Below are 16797 nucleotides of genomic sequence, written 5' to 3' on the forward strand. Positions count from 1 at the left end.
ATTTTAAGGCCAAATTTTCAAAAGTGTCCTGAAATAAACATAAATATGTACTATATTTAAAGTACATTTAATGGAGCTCAAAACCAGTTATCATAGACTATATAATTCTTGGTTCCTTTTCTCACTGTGAAGAGCAATGGAAGGAGATGCTGTAGTTTATGACAGCTACATTGACTACGCTGGTGTAAAGTTCATATGCTGCTGAGGAACTCCCATTGATTTCAATTGGAATTCTACATATAGAGGGCTTGTAGGATCAGGCCCTGTATGGTTAAAATGGATAAAGAAGTTGATCTATACACTATCTCTTCTTTTTTTCAAAAAGCCCCAAAACTATTTATTTAGGATATTATGACAAGTTTACAAATCATTGTTATGTAAATATCAGAAACAAAATTATAATAATTGAAATGAGCTTATTTTGTTTTAAGAAATCTTATGGAGTAATAGAATAATAATCAAATCCTCTATTTAACAGGGTGTTACCATATTACTGAATCAACCTCTTTCCACCATCCAGAATGTGTTGTTTCTAATGATTTTATTAAATTGAACGAAACTACTTAAATTTATCAAACCAGACATGTTTATCAAATGTTAATAGTAAAAAAAAAAACTGGACGGGAGTGCTGTCACTTTTTGGGGTGCTTGTACTTTGATCTTGAATAAATGACAACCAAATCTACTTATCCTCTGTATATTTAATATGTGCTCAGCCTCTTTGTTTCTTCATTTGAGGGTATCATAAAGGCCCCTCAGCTCTGTGTTTAGATGCTTTTATACAATGCTTAACCCAAAAGAGGCCCAGTGCCTCTGATGTGGGGAGAGGAAATAATCTATTACGATATATATCATCATACTATTAAGTCACTGTCATCGTCAACTGAAACAGTTTTCATTATGCAAGAAAATCTTAAATTTCCCCATCAACTGCTGTCAATTACTCCTATTATAAAGGTCCAGTTTACATTTCACTACACGTTATTACTGAAACGAGCAGCAGCCACATAGTGCACAGAAATAGGTGAACTTCCTCAGCATTGTTTGATCATGTTAGTAATCTTGATATCCTACAGTTTTCTACCTCATCATTCCATGCCGCAGGGACGCTAATATACTTATGATGATGAAGCAAGAAGCATGCTTTGGACTTCCACCTCCCAGAGTGAGAAAAAAAAAAATCAATCTGTCCTCAAAATATAATATTATAATTGTAAAATGTTTGAGTCTTGAAAAGGAATCTATCTTGAATGGGAATCCTACAGTAAATAAGGTCTTGTCTGCATGCCGAAATATACTGGTATAATGTGTGTGTGTGTATATATATATATATATGGTCCTCTGGATTTCACATCAAAAACAACACTGGCAGCCAATTCTCTAACAAATTAACTAAAGATTTATTAGCTCAGAAAAGAAATGAGAGTTATTGAGAGGTTAAAGCAGGTAAAATACATTAACAGGTGAGTCAAAGTTCATAAATCCAAAATGATAGCAGAGATGTAGTAATCTCTCAGTTTCCCTAAAGTCTTTTTAGGGAATCCAGATGTTTCTGGGGATCTCCAGTTTAATTTGGTATCTTCCCTATAAAAGTTCAAACAGTCAGAGATAAGGATTATTCCTTTGAATCAGTATTTGTAGTTTCTGCTCATGGAAGAAAATCTGAATGATATCTTCATCCATGTGGGCCAGTGAATTTCCATTGTCAAACAGAATGGCCCTTGCTTTGAGTTTAGCACTCTTCTTCATTTACATTTCCACGGCTCCAATCATGTTTGATAGGTAACTTAATTATAGGGTGTGACAGGGTTGGGGCTCACCACTGTGGCGCCTCCTACCGGTCGTCTCGGGGAATTGGTTCGATCCGGTAGAGCGCCCCCTTCTGGTGGCGTCCCGCCTGTCGTCTCGCCTTCAGTTGGCGCCCAGACTCGCGTTGCTCCCAACGCACCGCGTCCTCTTCTGGAACGCTGTCCTCCGACAGTGTCCCCTTGTTCATTCACACCCCCTTCCGGGGGAGGTTGGATGGCCCACAGTCTTACACCTGCAAGTCCGATCCCCTCGGTCAAGGATCTGGTGTAGTTTCGGCCGGCCGCTCCCTGCGGCCTATGGCTGAGGGTATGGCCCAATAGAACAATAAAGGGGAAGGGGGGGGGGGGGGACTCAGGCCCGCCCACTACTCTGAGTCCCGGTCCAGAGGCCCTCTGGCGACAGTCTTGCTGTCCTCCTTCTCCTTCCTCCTCTGACTACTCCTCTGGACCACTTCCCCAACGGCCCTTCTCCATGCTAGGCCTTCTCCTTCCCGACCTGCCGCCTGGCAGGCTACGGAGTAGGGCCTTCTCCTACCCTCTAAAGCTGGCCTGCACTGCGCTGTCCGTGGTGCTGGCCTCCCAGCTCTGGAGACAGACCTTCCCCTCTGAAGGCCTGGGACAGACAGACTGCTCTCGCTCTGAGCAGTCTTTTATATGGCTGAGCTGGGCCCTGATTGGCTGGCCCCAATCTGTCCTCTGATTGGCTCCCAGTAAGCCCTCCTCGGATTGGCTGCGCGTCCACGCAGGCGCCCAGGCCTGCCGCAGCCCACCCTCTCCGGGCGTGGGGCAGCCGCCCCACCACACAGGGATATACACAATGTAAAAGATAATGTAATAGCAAACAAATTTTTCAGTAGTTTTTATGAAGTTTATGCATCAAATACAATTATAATACTGTGAAATTTCAGATTAGCTGAAATCATGAAATGTACTATTTTTAAAATCTTATGGCCGTGAAATTGACCAAAATGGACCATGAATTTGGTAGGGCCCTATCCATAATGTCTCTAAGATCTAATCAAACTTTTGTCTAGGCCTTCGCCATCTCCTGTCTTTGAATAACATAACTATAACCTCTTTCTCACCACCCATTCTGATATCCACATTCTCTACACTTCAGTTCACTCAAACCTGCTCTGTTCCATAAATTATATTAGCTGTGGTCACTTGCATCCTCCAAAATGTATTTTTGCACCTTCCTCTATGCTATGAATATGCATGAAATGCACTTCCCAAACTGTCTTCTAATTCAAATCCCTCCAAGATCCACTTCTTCTGCAACATCAACAAGAAAGTACAGGCTCAGGAAAAGCCAGGTACAGCTGAGATGTTTTTATTTCATTATTTTTTAAAAAGCCATTAGATGCTTCCTACCGTGAGGTGAAGGGGTTTTCCCCTCACTGTAGATAATCTACCTCCAGGCCTGGAAGTAGCTACGTTGACAGAAGCATTCCTAGGCCATGTCTGTACTGGGGGTTAGGTCAGCACACCTGACCACTGTATCTATGCCAACCTTTTAAATGTAGACCAGACCTCAGATTGTACTTGGAACATAGATTGTAGCTGTCTATTTATGTAGTGCATAATACAACAGAAACCCCATCCTGACAGAGGCCTCCAGGTGCTACTCTACACAAATAATAAATAAATAATAATTCATTTTTAAAATAGCACAACCCATCTTTTGACAAAATGCTAAAATCTAGGGGCTGTCTTTTTGTTCTGTGTTTGTACAGCATCTAGCACAATGGGGTCCTGGTCCATGACTAGGGCTCCCCAGCACTATAACAAAAATAATACATAATAATAGTTCCAACAGTAGATATTTGTGTGGGTTAACCCCTTCCTCTTTGGGAATTAGGGATTTTCAAAGGAATAGCCAGTGACCCTTACCTATAGTATAAGCTACCATAATACCGTAACAGTGCTGGAACATACTAAGGAAGAAAGTAACTTGATCCCTAAAGCCCTGATCAGTCTAATGTGTAGTGAAAATAGTAAACAAAAGCTTGTATTGTTAGAGGGAAAACAGCATAGGATAGGGCCTGTTTAATCCTTCCCGGGACTCTACCCTGAATTCCTCAGACTTTTACCCAAGATATAGAGTGTCTGTGTCTACTCCAATCTTTTCCCCCCTAAAATTTCCGACTGTAACTACCACCAATGGAGTGGCAACAGTGGGAAAGTGCTTCCGGTGAACGCTGGCCTTTTAATCATCACATTGTCTAACCCTGGTCTGAACAGGTCTATATGACACAGTTGTTAAAGTGCCAGGGGCCACCAAAGCCTTCTCTGTACTAATGCTCTCACTGGTAGAGCATCACAGGTGATAGTACTACATAGGGAAACTGGCAAAACAACTGAGTTATTGGATAATGCAGTGGAAAATACAGAGTTTTAAACACAAATCTAAGCAGTCTGGTTTCTTAGTCCAAAATTAAGCCTCATATATGCTGGGAACTAAGTTATGCAGGTCACACCTTCATATTACAGATGAGGGAGGGCTGAACTAGTTTAATCTGGAACAGTATGAGAAGCAACCATGAAGCTAAAATAGGCAATTATGTATAAAGGTGGAGTTGGCACACATAAAGGTATGTTAAGGTATTTTCCCTGCTTGGTGGTATTTAGCTACGGATTGTGCTACACATTCCTCTATCAGTAACATGATTTAGTGATGTCACAGTTGGTCAATTAAAAGATATTACCTTACCCATCTTGTCTCTCTAAAGGTATTTCCCACAATATCACTGGAGAGATGGCTGCTTTTTAGTGCTGCATGAAGCCATCTCTCTGTATAGTTTATTAGTTCATTAGCAGTTTGGGGGTTCCTTCAGGAGTAAAGAAGCTATAAAAATGCAGGATGTTCTCCTCGTACCTGCAGATCTATGGTTCTTCACATACGGGATCAGCACAGGCTTCTTAAAAAAAATCAGGACTCTGACACCCAGTGGCTGCGCAGGGACTGTAACTACCCCTTTGTTAGCTAAAAGGCACCAAAGTAAAATGACCTTTCTGCCACCCAGCCCCCGGCCACCTCCCTGCGTAGTGTTTCCCTCCCAGCCCTTCCACTGACCCCTGCCTGAGCTGCCTCCGCCCGCTCCCAGTCAGCTCCAATTCACCCTCCGCCTCAGGTACATGAGACAAGCTGGCGCAGGGCTGAGGATATTTTTAGACGGGCGCTAAAACACCACCACCACCGAGTGTGGGTGAAGCGCAGCCCCCCACTATGGGCGGGTCAGGCCAGTAGAGGCTTCCTAGCACTTTGCCCTGGAACAGCTGGGGCTGGCCAGTCAGAGGGAGACACAAGGCATTGCAGTGACCACTTCTCCTCTGACCCTGCTATGAGGCAATTCCTGGGCTCCCCGCTCCCGCCCCTCCGTGGCCCCCACTCCCCCGGGCTCCCAACCCGGCCGCCGCTGGTTCATTCACTAACCGGTTCTCACCGGCTGCCTCCGTCACTCGACACCCTCCCACCCCCGCCTCTCCACTTTAGGCTCCGCCCCTGGTGTCCAAGCGACAGCTCTGATTGGTGGTGCGCGACGCCCGTTACGGAGCAGTGTGTGTGTCACGAAACGCCTGTGCGGGAGGAAGGCGGCGCTGGCGGGTCCCCTCCCCTCCTGTGCAGCTTCGTCCGCGTTGGCACCGCGCTCTGCAGAGCTGCCCGCTTGCTGCCGCCGTCGCAGCTGTATGGTCCAGCGCCGCTCCGCCGCCGCATCCCCTCCGCCAGCTCCCCGGCCTCCAGCGCCTCCTGGTTCTGCTCTTTCTGCCCCCGGCGGTGGCGCCCGCACCCCGGCTGTATGATCAGGCTACAGTCTTCAATGAGTAACCATCTTCCTGTGAGTACCGGTCCCGCCGCCCCCGCCCGTGTGCCCGGCTCTCGCCTCCGGGGCCGCCCGCGCTTCGCCCCCCTCCCGACTCCTCCATGTTGGCTCTTTGTTCTGCTGGCTCCGGCGGCTCCTTGAGTCCTTTCCCCGCCGGGCGGTGGCTCCTCCCCGGCGGGGAGCAGCGGACGGGGCCGGGCCGGCAGCAGAGGAGGGGGATGGCGGAGTTCTGGGTCCCCCCCACCCTCGGCTCTCTTCCTGGGCAAGGCGGTGGCTCGACACAAAGCCGCTTTGTGAGCGCGGCTGCAGCCGGCCCCGCCCGCCTCCCCTCGGTGCGTGTCCAGCCGCTGCTTTCTCTCCGTATCCCTAACGGCCGAGCCCAACGCCCCGCAGCCCCGGGAAGCGGCCGCTCCCCGCCGGGGCCGGGTGGCAAAATGGCTTCGTGTCAGGAGCCTGATTGAAGCGTGATTCAAGCCTGGAATCGACCCAGCTCGTCCCCTGGACGCCTCGTGCGGCCCGCCTGGCGCGCTTCATCTGCCGGGGGAGAGAGCCCCCCGGTGCCCTTCCTGGTGTGGAAGGTACCAGGGCGGGGTGAATGGCCGGGGTTTCACACTGACCCGGGCTGGGAAAGCGCCGAGACAAGCCGAAGCTTGTCTGAGGACGAGGCGTGGGCGTCCGCCGGCCGGGCGGTGTCGCAGGGAGCCGAGGGCTGGAAAGTGACTCACTACACGCGGGAGGGGGGGGGCACCGCTAGAAAGTCACGATTGAGCCGTGACGTGGGTCACTCGTGGCTGTGTGCAACTTACTGCCAGGTCCATGGATAACCCCGCTCAGACCCGACGAGTAACTGCCTTTGTTAGAGACGTACCTGCGTCAGGCTGGGAAACCAGAGCCACTGACACCTCGTGTAGCACTCCTTTGTCCAAGAAATATGAGGCCTGTTTCTCTGTTGAAGTGTCTAGCTGGTCTACTTCCGACTAGATTTTTGGAACCCCTTTGTTATTTGTATTCTTTTGCTTTGAGAGGGGATGTCAGTCGAGATATACATGTTTAAAACAAGGCTTAATATAGGTATTTTCATAAGTGCATTGTCAACTTCCAGTAGCTTCTTTGCAGACTCAAAAATACCTGACTTGCTCAATGTTGGTTAAAACAAAGAGGGGGTCAGTGGCACCTTAAAGGCTAACAAATTTATTTGGGCATAAGCTTTCGTGGGTAAAAAATCCACTTCTTCAGATGTATGGAGTGAAAATTACAGAGCATGTTGGTTAGACATCTACTGTGAATGTACCTGGTAACTTGACTGAGACTGTTGTAGTTGTATCTGGTATCAAGAGATGTCAGGGTGGGTTGTCTTGTGAGTAAATGAAAAGATTAGTGTCAGGAGCTTTGTCTGTCTTTACTGTGACTGAGTCAGTTAATTTTTCTGCTTCCATTTCCTTATCAGTAAAATGGACAATATTTTAATATTTGCTACTTCACCAGGGTATTAATTAATTAAGACTTCTGATGAGAGACTAAGTATCATCACTAGTAAAGAGGGAAAGCATGTGAAGGGGGGGAGAGGGAGTGCTTGGAGGAGGGCAAAAGCTAAACTAAGCAACTAGCAGATGGTAATCTTTGAAAGTCAAAGCAGTGACACTTTATGCACACGTGTCAGTTGATAGCGAACCAGCTGTATTATTTTTACAAACAATAGAGGTAGTCAAATATCTGACTTGAAAACAAATTAGAATCCTAATATGTCACACAAGTGTTTTTAGCTCTCATGGCTCCAGAGGGAGCCTTCCTGTGTTATGTCTACTTGAATCTGCACACTGACAGAAACAATGACTCAGCAGTCATAATTCCACCTGTTTCATCTACTAATCTCATTGGGCTGTCAACGCGGAAGCCCAATGATGACACTTAAGTGTGCAACATTAATTATTCCATTGCTGATTCCTTTAGCAGATGGAACGGGAAAAGGGTTGGGAGGGAAGGAAATTTAGAGAGAAGGACCTAAAAGATGGGGAAACCAAGAGCAGAAATAGCAGCAGACCAGAGGAGAGCATATTTTCTCAGTGAGTGATACTGAATGTGTCAATAAAATACTAAATAGATACTTTTAGTTGTAAAAGAAAAGCTCTGTTCTCTTTGGTCTCTGTGCTATCTCACTCTGACGTCAAAAGGAGATCTGCTGTGGATTGAGGTATGTAGGGAGTACTGAATTTATATTCTGACCCACAGACCACAACTAAACAAAATCCATTCTTCTCTTCAAAATGAGCCCCAGCTACAGACTCTTCACTAAATAGTGCACTGCTTTGAACATCTGGGGGGGAAAAAAAATTTTTTTGGTTATTAATTAATTCTAAATTAATGCAGCAAATTATCCTGTTATATCAGCAATACACATTTTAGTTAAGATTTAATTAATTACACATTACATATGCAACCCATGTTGCTAAGGGGCTATGCTTATAATTCTCCTCAGATGTGTGTGTATTCAAATGTGCAGTTTAACTATTAATTTAACAGAAGTGAAATAATACAGTATTTGATAGGCAAAAATTCTATTTTTTTAAATCTTGAGAAACAGAATCTTGCTATTACAAAGATTTATGGTTCATGAATTTGCAAATATATATATCACCATGTCTGTGTAACATGTTTTCATTTCAAAAGGATGGAAGCTGCTTAATTAAGCTAACAGGATTCTAGTCGTTTGCTGTTTAACTATCAATAATATGCTTAGATGATACTGTACAAGACAAAAAACAGTCCTTGCCCTGAATAATTTTACAATTGGAGAAGTGGACAGGAAGCACTGGACAACTAAGAGGAAAGGAGTAATTTCGAATTAGGGCTTGACTACATGGGGGCATTCAGGAAAGTCTGGCAATCTTCCATCTCAGTCCTATACTTTAACCACAAGAACATCATTCCTCCTTGAGCATTTCCAGCATATAGTATGTTGTGTTCCAGACACTAGGAACCATCTGCTTGAAGTGATATATGGACAAGTTTTCTTCCAAGGAATAGGTCGATTTTATGACTGAAAAGCATGGATGGTATCTCTTCTTCATGTACATCAGTATGGATAACACTCTTTGGTTACATGAAGATTGAAATCTTTTGAACAGCAGTGTTTGGGACCAGTCATGCAGGGTGCAGGCCTAGTCCCCCATGCCTCTCTTCCTAAAGGCATGGTGGCGATAACCATTCTTCCGTTCCCTCTTACTGTCTATGTCATCATGAACCCATAAGTAGCCGTGTTCACCTAGTAGTGATTTGTCTTGCTAGCAAATTAGAACTAAATTAGTTTCCTGTTCATTGTTACAGTTCCAGAAAACATTCACTAAGGGGTACCCTTGTCTACCCTTTCTTCAGGATGACATTGATTAGACATGACTTCTCTAGTTTAAAGGTACCTCGGGGTAGGGGATACTTGCATGCAAATCCAACATTTAGGTTCTACTGGTATTGATAAAATCGCTGTTCAGATACTGCCTAACCCTGTAGGTGCATACATTTCCACTGCTAAAGTTCCCTAGGTGTCTAAATTTCTGCTGGTGGGCGGGTGCACTGCCACTTAACTCATGCCTGAACTCCGGCAGGATTTACAGACTAGGCATTCACCTGCTTATCTTGTCTGTGGGGCATGATCCAGAGTCTGCATAAAAGCATGTCTACTGGATTGAGTCCCCCCGGAATTGAGCCAGTGGAAGTGGTGCTTTGCCCTTTTACGTAGTAGCTCAGTGGTTAGAGCATTCACCCAGCACCTGGGAGACCTGAGTTCAGTTTCCCCCTGCCTGATCTGAAGCAGGGATTTGAACCCAGGTCTCCCATCTCCCAGGTGAATGCCCTAACTGTTGGGATATGTGGTATTCTGGAGTGCGTTTTTGAGCCCCTCCTGTGGAAGCTGTTCCACTTTGTATATTGTATAAAATACTTAAGCATTTACTGGAGTGGGGGCTGGAACCTGAGTCTCCCAGGTGACTGCTAACTAGCGCTGTCAAGCGATTAAAAAAATTAATGAATTGCGTGATTAAACAATAAGAGAACACGATTTATTTAAATATTTGTGGATGTTTTCTACATTTTCAAATACAGTACAGACCCATTTACGTGCGGATGTCGGGAGTCAAGCCGTCACGACCGTGGGTTAAGAGGGCCATGCTGAAATATCTTAAGATATCTATATATACATGTATAATTATCTAGGATTACATACGTATTCACAGCGTCCCAAATACTGCAGGCCTATTTGTTAACAGCGCTTTGCAAGAATATAAATTCAAATGTGTAATCTAATAAAAACACTATTATTACTACACAGGGGTGAAAGTAACTCAGGACACTTACCGGTGCGGGGGCGGCTCTGGCCCCCGGAAGGGGCAGGTCCTCGGGCAGAAGGGGTGGGGCTAGGGGTCCGCATCCCCCAGCCAGCCCTTCCAGGCCGCCTGGTCTGCGCCACCCGGGGTTCCTGTGCTGATTTAAAGGGCCCAGGGCTCTGGATGTCGCTGCTGCGGTAGCAGCGTCCGAAGCCCTGGGCCCTTTTAAATCGCCGGCCCTGGGGTAGCTGCTCCCTTTGCCCACCCCTCCCACCCCCCTGTCGGCGGCTGTGGGGGGTCAAAAGGGGCAGGGACCTTAAAGCGCTGCAGGGTCCTTTGTCGTGGCAGCGCTTGAACGTTGCTGCCCTCCCCTCCCCCCCGGTCGGCGGCCCAGCACTGCCGCAGCAAAGGACTGTCCTTAAACGCTGCCACGGCAAAGGACCATCCTTAAAAAGCTGCTCCTCCCTCTTCCCCCCCCCCCCCCATCGTGGTAAAGACATACAACAAGTTTCCGCTCCGCACTTCCTGTCAATTTCTAAGTCAGTGAGTTTGTGAGCAAATCTGTAGCGCTACACAGCAAGTTCCTGTACCGTGTGTTAACGAGTCTCACGTGTTAAATAGGTAGCACTGGGAGGTATGGGTCTGTACTGTATATTGATTTCAATTACAACACAGAATACAAAGTGTACAGTGGTCACTTCATATTTATTTTTGATTACAAATATTTGTTCTGTAAAAAACAAGAGTATTTTTCAATTCACCTAATACAAATACTGTAGTACAATCTTTTTATCATGAAAGTTGAACTTACAAATGTAGACTTATGTACAAAAAACCTGTATTAAAAAACAAAACTATGTAAAACTTCAGAGCCTTCAAGTCCAATCAGTCCTACTTCTTGTTCAGCCAATAGCTCAGACAGACAAGTTTGTTTACATTTGCAGAAAATAATGCTGCCTGCTTCTTGTTTACAATGTCACCTGAAAGTGAGAACAGGTATTTGCATGGCACTGTTGTAGCCGGCTGTCATAGGCACTCAGAACTTTAGGGTACAGATGTGGGGACCTGCATGAGAACCCCTACGCTTAATTACCAGCCTAGATCCGTATGCTGCCACCACCAAATCGTTTAAACAACCGTTTGAGTTATTTGGGAACTGTCTTCCTCCCCCCTCCCCCCCCCCAAATATCTCCCTCCCAAGTACTATAACCCTTCCCTGGGTAGCCTTGAGTGATTTTTCCTTGTTTTAAGATCCAAGGGGTTTGGATCGGTGTTCACCAGGAAATTGGTGGAAAAGTCTATCAGGTTCGTAAAAAGAAGACTTTTAATTAAAGAAAAAGGGTGAAAGGAATATCTCTGTGAGATTAGCATGTAAGCTACTCTCACAGACAACAGATTCAAAACACGGAGGATGTTCCCCTGGGCAAAAACCTTAGTTACACAAAAGAAAACCCAATTTGATTATCCCTCTAATGCAAAAAGACACAGTCACAAAAGGAAATAAACATAAGCTAATTCATTCCTTCTCTAATACTCACTACCCTGATTGATTCCTGGATCTTTTCACTCCGGCACAGAACTTAATGAATAGAACAAAAGAAGAACTTCCCTCCTTCTTCTTGAAATATCGTGTCCCCCCATTGGTTCCTCTGGTCAGGTGTCAGCTAGGCTATGTGAACTTCTTAACCCTTTGCAGGTAAAAGAGGAATTAACCCTTAACTGTCTGTTTATGACACTGGCGTCGTAAGATATTTACATGCCAGATGCGCTAAAGATTCATATGTCCCTTGATGCTTCAACCACCATTCCAAGGGACATGCGTCCATGCTGATGATGGGCTCTTCTCGATAACGATCTAAAGCAGTGCGGACCGACGCATGTTTATTTTCATCATTTGAGTCAGACGCCACCAGCAGACGGTTGATTTTCTTTTTTGGTGGTTTGGGTTTTCTAGTTTCCATATCAGTGTTGTTCTTTTAACACTTCTGAAAGCATGCTTCACACCTCATGCCTCTCAGATTTTGAAAGACACTTCATATTCTTAAATCTTGGATTGAGTGCTATCTTTAAAAATTTCACTTTGGTATCTTCTTTGCATTATGTCAAATTTGCAGTGAAAGTGTTCTTAAAATGAACAACATGTGCTGGGTCATCATCCAAGACTGCTATAACATGAAATATATGGCAGTATGCGGGTAAAACACAGCAGGAGACATACAATTCCCTCCAAGAAGTTCAGTCACAAATTTAATTAACTCACTGTTTTTTTAACGAGCGTCATCGGCATGGAAGCATGTCCTCTGGAATGATGGCCAAATCATGAAGAGGCATATGAATCTCTAGCGCATCGGGCACGTAAATATCTTGCAATGCCAGCTATAACAGTGCCATGCGAACGCCTATTCTCACTTTCTGGACTTTTGAGACTCAACATATATGCCCTGGAACTACAAACATTCCAACCCATGCTACAAAATTTAGTAGGCCAGAGCTTAGAAAACACATTTACAATGTATTACATGAACAAGTAGAGAGGAACTCGTTCATCAACAAGTGCTGACACCATGTCCATAAATGTGGGATAATCCCCATAGTTCTCTACCTCCCTTGGGTCAGCAACAGTCTCCAACTTCCTTAAGCAGGCAGTCAATCATGAATGGTCACCAAAGAAGTCCATCATAGAGCTGACATTCCACCATTGTGGGTGGGGGGGCATCCTGTGATAGGCCTGTTGGTCACCAAGGGTAATACTAAATGCTTAATCTTTTGTTCCAGGGGAAGCATGAGACTGGATTTGTTGTAAGATGCCTTCCTTATATCATGGTCTCGTGCTTTCCGTCCGATTCCGCTAATTCCCAGAGCGTTATGTGGGATCAGAAGGGACAAAGTCACATTAATCATGATAGCTCTTTAACAGTTCTCCAGAGGGGTCAATTAAGCCTCTGGTCTGACTTCAGAATTATTTAGACATAATTTCGAAGTATCAAGGTCAGATGCTGCATAAATACCTGAAGTCAGTGCATCTGTCACCTTGGATGTTGGCTGGTTGAGTACTGCTGATAGAGACTGCTTTCTACAAGTGCAAGAGATTCTTCTACAAACTATAAAGCCTTCCACAAGGAAAACTTATTCCTTGAAATGGAAGATGGTCAGTTTGGGCAGCCAAGCATCATCTTGACACATGGGAGGCTCCTATACAAAAGATCCATGACTGTATCCTGCATTTCAATCAGTTCCATCAAAGTATACCTTGCAGTAATCTCTGCATATCATTCATCTGTTCACTCATTATTTTTCACCATCTACTGCATCCAGATTTCTGATGTGATTATTATTTGCTTACCTGCATGAGATCTTAATATTGTCCTTACAGACTTCATGAATCCCTCTTTCTGATAACTCAGTGCAATTCATATACCACCTTCCTCAGGACTTAGTAACCATCACATCAGCTACGAGGGCTTGACAACTCCATGTTCTTTTGGCTTCCTCCATCCCTCACCAAGCACACACTGTCACAGAGACAAAGTCATGTTAAATTTAGGATAAAGTGGTTTTGGAAATTCATTTGCACCAGTCCATTAGTTTACCTGTTTTCTTCCCTAAACATCATTCTGCTCCAGGAGAGGAGAAACTTAACACTTCAGATATTTCAGGGGCTTATGGTGGGTGGTTTTGTCTCTTCATCACCATCTTTTTTTCTTTAAAAGATCAAGCTATCGTCTCCCAGGGGATGTCAGAATGGATGAGGCAGTGCATATCTATCTGCTTCCAAATGCCTGTTGAACCTTTCCTTCCAGATTCACAGCACAAGCTACATTCTCTTTTAAGAGCATTGCCATATCTAAAATGTGTAAAGCAGCGATATGTAGTTACCCTTGACTTTTGTCATGTATTGTGTCCTTGAGTTAGCAACAATACTTGATGTTTAGTTCAGAAGGGTAGTGCTACAATCACTGTTTTAATTACTAACTATCAAGGCTACTCAGTTCCACCTTTCAGATGGATGCTGTCAGTCAGTCCTCTTTATCTGAGATACTGGTTTTAATAAGGGAATTGAGGGGTTCTGCCCTCCTATACCTTTGGGGAAGAGAGATACAAACTTAGTTATGCAGGCCACTGTTGCAGCCCCAGCAGACACTCCTGTTCTCAAGAAGAGCAGCAGTAGAAGCCACGCTAGTATTTAGTAGCTATGTTTAAGGCATTTGCATTGTTGGGGGTGGGAGTACTGGGTGCTTTCTGTTGGCCCACTAGTAACATATGGTATAGATTTGACCCATCACTAACTAGCCTGATATCACTCCGTGTTTATATGAAAACTCATGCATGACATTGGTGTGTATAATCACTGAAGACAAGGCTCAGTTTAAACAATAGAGTATGTCTATTCTGTCAAGTCTTCAAATCTGTTGACAGTAGACAATATGACTTACACCATCAATTTCTGCAATACACAAGCTTTCATTAAATCCTGAATTCCTAGCTGTTGAGGAGATTATATTCAGCTATATCTCAGAAGGTTAACTAATGCTTTGTAGTCCTGTTGAATCTGCAGATGGTGTTAGTACCTCTGTTGCTATAAGTTTTGCTAGTCAGAAATTCTATTTTGAGACACTAGTCTGTGTCACTTTTGATATTCAGTATCCCGTTTACAACAGTAAAACTCCTAATCATGTCAGTTTTCATGCTGCTTATGTTGGGAAGGCCATGAGAGATAGTGGTCTTGCAGCAAGATAGCTAATGCATTAGTTACCTTGCTCTGTGGGTGGGTGTTTTTGTTTGTTTTTGTTTTTTGTTTTGTTTTTAAGATGCCATCTTTCTGGCAATGAAGAACACAAAGACCATCACATCATCAAGGAGACTTTGGATAGGGTGAAGAAACACAGCTCCTATGCTCCAGTGAATAGGGTGGAACTTTATTCACATTGTTTATACTTAATAGTCTGGCTGATGTGTAGCTTGAAGGATCCAGGGTTAGACTTTGATTGAAATCCCTGGATCCTCCCTATGCCCAGTAATTTGGAGATGGCTAGAGTTCTTCCTGAGGCATTGTCTCTGGTGGAAACTGCACTTTTGTATCCACCTCTAGATAATATAGTCATCTGGTGGTGGCTCTACAACTTTCTTACCTCCCCCTCAGTTCTTCCTTTCCCCTTTTCTCTTTTATATATCGGTAGAACAGAGAACTGCAAAGCATTACGTGCATTGTTAATGTTGTAGTTTGGGCACAAAGCGGATCCTTGCAATGAGACTCCACAGTAAACTAAGTATGAAATAACTGAAGTTTTTTAAATGACATTACTACATCTTTCAAGTATCCCTGCTTGCGTATGAATGCTCATTTGCTTCAAAGCAGCATTCACGGTATCCTTACATCCCTTTTTGCTGCCCAACAATGCAATATATACCATAAGGTATCTTCACTTTGAAGCATAAAGCAATTGTAGCGGCCAGGAATAATGCTACTTTAGTAGACCTGTTGTGCATTTTTATAACTAGTAAAACCAGTGGGTTTTGTTTAATGATTTGGCAGTGAAGAAAGTAGTGGTGGTTAGACTAATAAAACTGGCTAACGCAGGCATAAATCCAGCAGGTACCCACAAAACTGACAGTGTACATCCATTCTAACGTGAAGGCCTCGCTTCAATTTTAGACCTCTCTTCAGTGTACTCCCAATCTGGCTGACTTCCATCTTTAATGTTGAAATGCATATGTTCGTCTTGCAACATTACTCTTCATTAGACAACTTTAATCTTCCTATCTTTTAAAATGCTATATTATTTCTGGAAACCTTAATTGGTCATATGTTTTCTTACATACTTACATATGGAAGCACACGTGGAAGTTTTGAATTTATGTAATAGGCACTGTTTCACAACGGCTCTACTGAATGGGAATTAGTGATGCTTGCACTCAAAGCACATATGTTATGGTAACAAGTCTTCTGTTTTTGCCTTATCCTTTAAAGGGTGTGAATTCCATGTAGGGGGTTGGGCATTCTGTGTAAACTGGAAAGTATCTCGTGCACAGTGCTTCCAATATCTGCAGTATATAAAGTTAAAATGACTTTAAAGATCCACTAATCTCCAATGAATATAATTTCAGTGTCTGCTTTCTGATATGCTTTTAAATCAAGACAAGAATATCTTCAGATTGTTCTGGGTGCTCTTAAAAGTAACCTTTTTCTAAAAATACAACTGTTGAATAAAAGTTTAGTTAGAACTCTCATTTATGGCACTTTTAAAATGTTGGTGGATTATCTAACTTAGAAATACCGTTTTTGTCCTGCCATGAGTTCAGGGGACTGGAGTAAATGATCTTTCCTTCCAGTTATATGATTCTGTACCCTGATCTTTGCAAATATAATTCTGAAGTCCAAATATTACTCATTTGTATTACTGTGATACCTAGGGTTAAAAAAAAAAAAAAAGGTAATTTCTTTGAGGACAGCTTTAGTTGTACAAGATCGTAAGATATTCCAAGTGACTACTTTTTTGTATAGATATTAGTGTCTTCAAGTAACTTGATCTTTAAGATAGTGACAGAAGTAACTTCTTGTTTTTGTTTATTTCCTTCCCCTCTTTACAGCAGTTCTGTGGTGTTCTTGGTCACACATTTATGGAGTTTCTGAAGGGCAGTGGAGACTACTGCCAGGCACAGCACGACCTCTATGCAGACAAGTGAACTGTAGAAATTCATTACTACTCCACCAAGAAGCCCCCCTAAGAGCGATTAACCAGGATAAGAAGTGTTTAATTGAAATTGGCAGAGCATTTGACAAAGGAGTTCAAGCCTGGATGGGGTAAACCTCAGCGCACTGCCTTTTTGCCTCAGTATTACTGGATTGAA

General features: G+C 43.8%; 1 protein-coding gene across 2 annotated transcripts; it reads left to right on the forward strand.

Moving 5' to 3' along the window:
• The first annotated feature begins 5400 nt into the window (after positions 1-5400).
• LOC135875601 (uncharacterized) lies at positions 5401-16632 on the forward strand. 2 transcript variants are annotated; one of them, XM_065400539.1, is made up of 2 exons: positions 5401-5647; positions 16537-16632. In XM_065400539.1, exons 1-2 carry the CDS (start codon positions 5609-5611, stop codon positions 16630-16632), a joined length of 135 nt encoding a protein of 44 aa, XP_065256611.1. In that variant the 5' UTR covers positions 5401-5608. The 2 variants fall into 2 exon arrangements, with proteins under 2 accessions (XP_065256611.1, XP_065256612.1); XM_065400540.1 differs by having other exon boundaries at positions 16540-16632.
• Positions 16633-16797: the final 165 nt, after the last annotated feature.

Source organism: Emys orbicularis, chromosome 3 (assembly GCF_028017835.1).
Source record: "Emys orbicularis isolate rEmyOrb1 chromosome 3, rEmyOrb1.hap1, whole genome shotgun sequence".
NCBI lineage: Eukaryota > Metazoa > Chordata > Testudines > Emydidae > Emys > Emys orbicularis.

Coding starts and splice junctions, on each gene's coding strand:
- LOC135875601 (XM_065400539.1), top strand. CDS start 5,609: ATGATCAGGCTACAGTCTTCAATGAGTAACCATCTTCCT. Junction 5,648..16,536: donor CAATGAGTAACCATCTTCCT/GTGAGTACCGGT, acceptor CCCTCTTTACAG/CAGTTCTGTGGTGTTCTTGG.